The sequence below is a fragment of the Myotis davidii genome, unplaced genomic scaffold (assembly GCF_000327345.1).
Source record: "Myotis davidii unplaced genomic scaffold, ASM32734v1 scaffold1148, whole genome shotgun sequence".
Taxonomy (NCBI): domain Eukaryota; kingdom Metazoa; phylum Chordata; class Mammalia; order Chiroptera; family Vespertilionidae; genus Myotis; species Myotis davidii.
The window spans coordinates 16,188-25,468 of NW_006298725.1; the positions used below are offsets into that span (position 1 = coordinate 16,188).

General features: G+C 39.9%; 1 protein-coding gene across 1 annotated transcript; it reads left to right on the forward strand.

Annotated features, from left to right (window-relative positions):
• Positions 1 to 904: 904 nt before the first annotated feature.
• Positions 905 to 5,912, forward strand: LOC102758874 (short transient receptor potential channel 5-like). Its single transcript, XM_006774483.2, has 4 exons — positions 905 to 1,102; positions 1,544 to 1,585; positions 2,719 to 2,808; positions 4,462 to 5,912. The coding sequence occupies exons 1-4, from the start codon at positions 944 to 946 to the stop codon at positions 5,152 to 5,154; spliced, it is 984 nt and encodes a 327-aa protein (XP_006774546.1). The 5' UTR covers positions 905 to 943; the 3' UTR covers positions 5,155 to 5,912.
• Positions 5,913 to 9,281: the final 3,369 nt, after the last annotated feature.

Genomic DNA, 9,281 nt, shown 5'->3' on the forward strand with positions numbered 1-9,281 from the left:
GTGGCGCCCCAATCCCCCAATCGGCCCTGCTCTGAGCCCGACCAGGAGCTGCAGGGCAGGCCCCTAGGGATTGGGCCTGCCCTCTGCCACCTGGGAGCAGGCCTAAGCGACCAGGTCATTATCTCCCGAGGGGTCCCAGACTGTGAGAGGGCACAAGTAGGGCTGAGGGACATCCCCCCCCCACCCCCGCCAGTGCACGAATTTTTGTGCACTGGGCCTCTAATATATATATATTCTGTCAAAATTCATCAAGTACTTAAAAAGGGTGAATATTACTCTGTGTAAATCATACTTCAATAACTTCAAGTTATTTTTTTAAAGAAATCCTCTCCACACCACTCCACCTCCTTAAAATAACTACTGTGGACAGTTTAATATGTACCTGTCTGGGACATGTAAGTATGCAATATAAAAGGGTTTTCAGTTGCATGAATGAGATCATTGTATACAATATATATCATGCTTTATATTGCTTTCCTGACTTAAAGATCATGGCGGTCTTATAAAATATACAGATAATTTCATATACACATATACAGGTTCTATATATAAAATGTTCATAGATATTTTTAAGTAGTTATATTGTAAACCATTTTATGAATGTAACATCATTTATTTAATCAGTCTCCCACTGTTGGATATTTAGGTTGTTGTTGGATGTTTTGCTATTAAGTTACAATCCTATAGTGAACAGCCCTGTACATACATCTTTTTATGAGTATATTTATAAGATAAATTTCTACAAGAAGGATTACTGAATCACAGAGTATGTATAATTTGAATTTTTATGCCTACTGACAGATTGCTTTCTACAGAAGCAAGGTAGAACTTTTAGAATGCAACATGGGTGCATTTTGGTGTTTCCCATCCTGAATCCTTGAATTTCTCTCTTTCATAGGATCATGCAGATATTGAGTGGAAATTTGCAAGGACAAAGCTCTGGATGAGTTACTTTGATGAAGGCGGTACCTTGCCACCTCCTTTTAACATCATCCCTAGTCCTAAGTCATTTCTATACCTTGGCAACTGGTTTAATAACACCTTCTGCCCAAAAAGAGACCCTGATGGTAGACGGAGAAGGCACAACCTGAGAAGTTTCACAGTAAGACTTTTAAAAATTATGTTTCTTTATAAACAAAACTGTGTCCTGCCTTTCCTCATTTGTGACATTCCCTATCTTAAACATCATAAAATCACTCCAACCTAAAATGTTTGAGGATTGCCCTGACCGGTTTGGCTCAGTGGATGGAGCGTCGGCCTGCGGACTTAAGGGTCCCGGGTTCGATTCCGGTCAAGGGCATGTACCTTGGCTGCGGGCACATCCCCAGTGGGAGATGTGCGGGAGGCAGCTGATCGATGTTTCTAACTGTCTCTCTCCCTTCCTCTCTGTAAAAAATCAATAAAATATAAAAAAAAAATGTTTGGGGATTTGTCAGGCAGGAAATCCTTTCATTCTCTAGTCCTAATATTTATAAGTAATATTTGGGTAGATGGGTTGCTGAAAGACTGCTGATGTAACTTCTTTGTCCATTTTTAATTATAGGAACGCCATGCTGACAGCCTGATACAGAATCAACATTATCAGGTAAAACTTCCTCACAGAGACTAAGCACAATAGTTCTTGGTCAGTTGTGTGACCTTGGACAAGTCGCTTAAACTCACTGAGGCTCAGTTTTCTCATCTGTAAAATAGGATGATTAAACTTTAACTCAGAGTTATGGTGAGAATTGAGTGGTATGTATATATGAGTGTGTGAGTGTGTGTGTGTGTGTGTGTGTGTGTGTGTGTGTGTGTGTGTGTGTGTGTGTGACACTGCATTAAGTGGTAGCTATCCACATTACCATAGTGATACAAAGAATAGTAACTATGTGTGTGCCATTCTCAGAAAGCTAACTAAAAAGAGGCCATCTCTGCAAAGGAGAAGTGAGGTTTTACTCTAAGAAAAATATCTTGAGCCCTGGCAGGTGTGACTCAGCTGGTTGAGCATTGTTCTATTCACTAAAGTTTGCTGGTTCAATTCATGTTCAGGGCTCATGCCCAGGTTGTGGGTTGGATCCCAGTAGGGAGCGTGCAGGAGGCAGCCAGTCGATGTCTTGCTCCCACATCAATGTTTCTCTCTCCCTCTCTCTCTCTAAAAATCAATCCAAAGAATTAAAATATCTTGATTGTGTAGTGAACATTAAAATCAGCAGACTCATGCCCTCACCCTCCTGTTGGCATGGGGGCGGGGAGGTAATGGGGGATAAGGACACAAATGTAATACCTTAATCAATAAAGAAATTTAAAAAAAATCAGCAGACTCTGTGACACTGCCGAATGACTTTATTTTATAAAAGGAAGAAAACCTCATTTCACTAACTAGGCAGGTTAAAGTTTAATCCAGCCTGACTGGAAAGGATATTGACTATGACCAGTCAAGGATTGTTCTACTCTCATTCTATAAATGTGAATCCGTGTTTACCTTATGCATGGAAAATTTTCCTTTCAGGTGAATTTGATCTTGCTGGCCCACTCTGCCACCAGATTTGGACACATAATAATTCTTCATTTAGCTAATGAAATTAACTGGGTTTTCACACAAAATTGCTGGATCCTGGGAGGACTTTCCACTGCAAAGATGATCTAAGCATATTTTATTTCCTGTGTATGTTTTTTATTTTACTGAGAGCCCAAGAAGGAAATGCCTCTTCATGTGTTTTTATTTTCCCTTAATTCCAGGAAGTTATCAGGAATTTAGTCAAAAGATATGTGGCTGCTATGATAAGAAATTCCAAAACAAATGAGGGACTAACAGAAGAAAATTTTAAGGTAATTTAACCATGAAGTGGTTTAATTTCTCATTTCATATTTCTTAAGCATCATTTAATCTTCACAGTGAAGTTTCTGGTGATGGAATTTCAACTGCCTATAATACAGCACACCATCAGTTTTATGAACAAAATAATCTGTCCTATGCATTCTTTTCATATTCTGGGTATTTCTCACTGTGGGAACTGAGTGCTTTAAATGATGTGACAAGAATGTGTGGTGAGGGGCAAGTTAGCAAAGGGAAGATACCTGAAGATTTAAATGCTCTGATTACTTTAAAAATATAAGGTAAAAATTAACAGAATCTATTATTAAATCTAAGATTCAAGAACTCCTACCATTAAACATTAAAATTCTCTCAATACTAGCATTAGCCTCAAATAGAGATTTTCAACCAGGGACAATTATGTTTCCCAGGACACATTTGGCAATGTCTGGAGACATTTTTGATTGTCACACTGGGATGTGTGTGCTATTGGCATCCTGTGGGTAGAGACTAGGGTTGCTACAAAACATCCTACAATGCATGGGATAGTACTCACAACAAAGAATTATCTAGGTCAATATATCAAGTGGTTGAGAAACCCTATCCTAGAATACACGTATATTTTCTAAGGGACATAGGAAGGCCATTATCCTAATCCACAGATATAACCCATCTATTGAGGGCATGTTATATGCCAAGCACTCCACTAGTTGCTCAGGTAGTGTGGTGAGCAAGATATAAACAGCCCCTACTTTCAAGGGGTGACATACAAATAATAATAGAGGCTGACAAATGAGTATTCTAACAGGATATACACAGGGTGCTGTAGAGACACAGAGGAGGGACTTGGGGAGTCAGGGCAGGTTTGTAATCTAAGGCTTGAAGAAGGAGCCAGATAAGGGAAAGTTGGGGGGGGGGTATTTTAGACAGAGAACAGCTACAGGCCAAGGACCAGAGGCAAGAGAGAATATGTCCATACAGGTAGACAGTAAAGAGACCGGGGAAAGTAGGAAGAGATGAAACCAGAGAGATCAACAGATACCAGGCCTTGAAAAACTTTGTAGTCTGTGATATGGAGTTTCTACTTTTTTCTAAGGTCAGTGACAAGATACTAAAGAGTTTTAAGCGGGGAGTAGTATGACCAGATTTAGGCATTTAAAAGATGTTTTTTAAAGGAGCATTCTAGTAGTTGAGCAGCCAGTTACAGAGAGAACAAATTTGATATGGACTTGAATGAATAGGGTCCCCTCTTCCAAAATAGTAGCCTCATTACCTGGCACATTTGACTTCCCTAGTTTTAAACCTTAGAGTCCTAAAAGCTTTTCCTGTTCAGGACCCCTTTTAAATACAGATGTGCATACCTATGATAGCCAGTTCACTATTTAATTGCCTAATTGTTAATTAATGCTTTAGCCGGGATTAGTTTGTTGGTGTGCCCTGATGCTGAGGTTCTGAAATCAACTTTACCAATTGCACAATTTTTCCAATGGCCAGCCCTGCCCACAGATTTATTAATGTGCTAGAATAATGTGAGCTTCTCTGGTAGTTCATGTACTTTGTGATTTGCTATTAGGCAAAATGTGGAACATTGCAAAGAATACCCAATGTTCCTATTTTGCACTAAAGACCACACATCTTAACATAATGTGTTTTCTCTCTTGCCCTAGGAGTTAAAGCAGGACATCTCCAGCTTTCGATATGAAGTGCTTGACTTGTTAGGAAATAGAAAACACCCAAGGAGAAGTTTTTCCACCAGCAGCACTGAATTCTCTCAGAGGGATGATACCAATGATGGCAGTGGTGGGGCTCGGGCCAAATCCAAGAGCGTCTCTTTCAGTTTAGGCTGCAAGAAAAAGGCCTGCCATGGGCCACCTCTCATCAGAACCACACCAAAAGCCAGTGGTGCCCAAGGAAAGTCAAAAGCTGAGTCATCAAGCAAACGCTCCTTTATGGGTCCTTCTCTCAAGAAACTGGGTCTCCTCTTCTCCAAGTTTAATGGTCATATGTCTGAACCCAGTTCAGAGCCAATGTACACAATTTCTGATGGAATTGTTCAGCAGCACTATATGTGGCAAGACATCAGATATTCTCAGATGGAGAAAGGGAAAGCAGAGGCCTGTTCTCAAAGTGAAATTAACCTCAGTGAGGTAGAATCAGGTGAAGCCCAGGGAGCTGCTCAGAGCAGTGAATGTCCTCTAGTCTGTTCCAGCTCCCTTCACTGCGCATCCAGCATCTGCTCTTCAAATTCAAAACTTTTAGACTCCTCAGAGGATGTGTTTGAAACTTGGGGAGAGGCTTGTGACCTGCTCATGCACAAATGGGGCGATGGACAGGAAGAACAAGTTACAACTCGGCTCTAAGTCAAGCCCCTATCACCTGTTTTGGAACTCAGCCGAAAATTTGTAACTTCCTTATTCTCAGAAGTGACAGGATATAATCCCCTTACTGCCCCCATTCCCAGATAGGAGAGTAAAACGCCTATTATTTTCACCATCTTTTATAGCCACATTCTCCATTTTGTTGTTCTTCTTGTTATTATTATATTACTATGATTTGCCTTTGTATTCCTATAAGTCCATTTCACAACCAATAGAAGGGGTGTGTGCCCCTAATCAGCAGAGGTGCAGTGGGGTGCTTAACCCTTTGGCTTTGCTTTTCTTATCCTTGCTTCCTTGAAGCTCCAGGTGCCACTTTGCTACTGTTGCTGCCGCACAGATTCCTGACCTTCTGAATCTCACACCATTTCCCCACAGGGCTGAAAGTTGTGCTCAGCCATCCCCACCAGCTATCAGATAAGGCAAACAAACCTGCCTATATTTCTTACCCTTCCGTGCTCCATGCTGCCCATTTTGGTTCAATAAACAGCATCAAAGGGAGCCTGAACAACCTGCAAAGAAGTGTCAGCTTGTGGTTTCTAGGTATAACTGGCCTTTTTGTTGTTTTCACTTTTAAACACTACAACTTCTCCTTATTGTGGGGGCTGTTGAGGTTTTTTTTTCCCTTTAAATATGTGCTAGTTTCCTAATGTCTGCCAATGAATATCTTACCCCATAGTATATGTCATATCTAATAAGTTAGTGAATTCCTTTCTTGTGTTTGTGTATTTCACTTAACTTACTACATTTTAAAATTTGATAGAACTGAGATTAATATTTAGGATGTGTAGTTTTTAAAAATGTCTACTGCACTATAAACAATAGCCACTACATCTCATACATTGGCAAGAAAAAATAATCAGCTGGTATATTCATAGCGTCCTACCTACTGCTGATAGTTTTAATCATCATTGTTATTGAAAAGCATTTATAAGATAAAGGACTGGATTTGAAAATATTTTTATCAGAAAAAATGGCATCTTGTTGACTTGTCAAAATCTGAAGAGCCTCTTCATTTTAATTAATTGCTGATAAAAACCCAACAATTTTAGGTCTAGATAACCTGATTCTGGTTGCAGTTTGAATATTCACCGGGGGCAACGGAATTGCATGTGTAAACTTATGTTAGGTATATAACATAACAACCCTAGTGATTTCATGGGACTATAAACATGGTCAAAATTCTGTCTTCAAAAAAAGCTGCATTTATACATCCCAACAAATTATTTTCCCTGGCTTAAGAGGGCCTCGTCAGAATATAAAGGTGCATATTTAAAAAATGAAGTCCATAATGCATAAGGTCATCATGTTAGAGCCAATAACTGCTGAGGCATAACATGAAGGATGGTTTTTACCAACATTAGCACAACAGTATCCCCAAGTTTAACCTGAATAGCCCTAGGTCTGGGTCCTGGAGATTAAATTAACAGTATATAGCTCAGAAAAGAAGAGAGGTGTAACAATGTTCTTGTAAATGTCAATAGCAATAGGAATCCAACTGAATTCCTGTGTATGCTTTCTGGTATAAATAAGTGAAATGAAGAATTTTCTTTTTAAATTTATTTAATTTTATTTTTTGAGTTTTTTGGCTGACCACATAGAGTCCTACATACCTCTCCAGCACCACTCACCAGGTGAAGCTGCTATGGATGCCAGCTACTGTTTTTTCTCCTTTCCTAAACAAATACAGCTTGGTCTATAGAATCGCTACCCCATAATAAGGAGACAAAATGAAGCATTTTAAAACAATGCAAATATGCCTCCAAAATAGCGTTTGACAGTGTAATTTCTGTTATTCGAATTAATTCCCATTTGGCAAGAGATGGTCCCAAAACAATTCCTTAATAATATCTGAAGTGAACATTTACTCAAATCCCACTTCTCTCCTGCTTCTCTAAGTGGGACTATCATAAATGGCCTTGACATCAATAACACGAAGGTTTCTGTTTTAAAATACGTTTTTAATTATTTTGGAGAGAGGGGAAGGGAGAGATAGAACATCAACAAGAGAGAAACATTATCAGCTGCCTCTTGCATGCCCTCCACTGAGTTTGAGCACACCCCCCGGACATGTGCCCTGACCAGGAATTGAACAGGTGATCTCCTGGTTCATGGGTCGATGCTCAAACTGTTGAGCAACACTGGCCGAGCAAAAAGGTTTCTAAAGTTATAGAATCAACTTTCCCAATTACAAAATTTAGTTTGAATAATAAATAGAACCTGGGCTACATTCCTAACTCAATATATGGCCATATTCCATCAAAAGAAAAAGATATGTCTTTCTCACAAATGCTTGTACTTGTGATAATCCTTTTCTGGCAATTACTTTATCAGTTTGTCAGAAAATAAGGGTAGCCAGAGATAGAACCATGCTTCAAATTCCTGTCTTCTATTATGCTCTACGAGAGAATATGTATAGATCATAGTAGCCAATCTCTACTACTGAAAGAAACCAGTATAGATATTTCATGGATAGTACATTGCTTTGCAGATCTCAGGGTTATTATCTTTGGCACTTTGGCTTAAAACTTCACTGGCTATGTTTGGGTTTACCTATGTTGGGGACTGAGGCCAGTTTGCTGTTAAAGCTAAACAGCTCTTGCCCTAACTTCCACGTTGGTGGCACCGATGTTTTTACAAGCTCTAACTCGTAGAAAGTAGGAAGAAAAAGAGATTTGTGTTCACCTCTCCAACCTCTGGATCAGCTACTGTCAAGAAAGATATTTCAAATTAAATGCTTAATTTAAATATGACTTCTGACCCTAGGGAATGTATGAATCAACAGGATAATAAGTTTAAAACCAAAATTTTAAAGCTAAAAGAGAACTTTAGGATAAGATCTATTGCTTCTCTATTGCTTCTATTACAAACTCTTATTTTACAATAGAAAAAGAGGCCAGAGAAGGATGACTTGCTCAAGGTCAAAGAGCAAGTAAATAAACTCAAATCTTATAGATCATGGAAACAAGACGTTTATTATTAAGTAATACATAAATGTGAAAATGGAATGGCTACTATAGATATCTTTTTGTTCGTTTGTCCAAAATACTGTGAACTCCACAAATCTCAGACTGACATATTTAAATGTAAAGTTAAAAATGTAGTCAGAAATCAAATATAATTATAAATGGTATAAAAATCATTTACTATTTGTCTATATCACAGTTCACCTCCATTACTATTGGCTTTCTTATCACTTCCAGACACATGTATTCATTTAATTACAGACAGTCCTTGGGTTACGTTGGACTCAATGTACATCATTTCGTGGTTACATCGCCATCTCCCATTTATTTAAAAAAAAAAGTTCCGTCATTTTGATGTATGTACATATGTGCTTTATGTTTTTTTATTATTTATTTACCACAAGTAAAGGTCAGGACTTGTTATCTTTCTTTTAATTTTTTTTTACTGTTTCACTTCATTACTGCTGTGTATGTGCTCCATGTGAGTGACCTAGGTACTTATGTAGGTGGGTTCCGACTTATGGCAAGAATTGCATTACATCACACCATAGGAATGGATCTCCAATGTAACCCAAGGACATTAAAGTCTCCATGAAAATTAGTAAGGGTAATGCTAATACAAAGAAAATGTCTGAATTATATTAGAAAACTAGGGCGCCCCTCAGGCTGGCCTGTACCCTCTTTCAGTCTGGGAGCCCTCAGGGATGTCCGACTGCCGGCTTAGGCCGCTCCCCAGCAGTCAGACATCCTTAGTGCTGCCGTGGAGGCAGGCGGGGGCCCCGCCACTGCCACTACACTTGCCAACTGTGAGCCCGGCTTCGGGCTGAGTGGCACTCCCCATGTGGGAGGGCATTGACCACCAGGAGGCAGCTCCTGTATTGAGCGGGATCAAGCTGAAACCAGCTCTCTGACATTCCTCGAGGGGTCCCAGATTGCTAGAGGGCGCAGGCCAGGCCAAGGGACCCCACTGGTGCACGATTGGGGCCTGGGAGGGACATGGGAGGTTGGCCAGCTGGGGAGGGAGCACAGGAGGGCTCCAGGGAATGTTCAGCCCATTTCGCTCAGTCCCAATCGGCCAGACCCCAGCAGCAAGCTAACCTACCAATAGGGAGCGTCTTCCCCCTAGAGGTCAGTGCACATCATAGC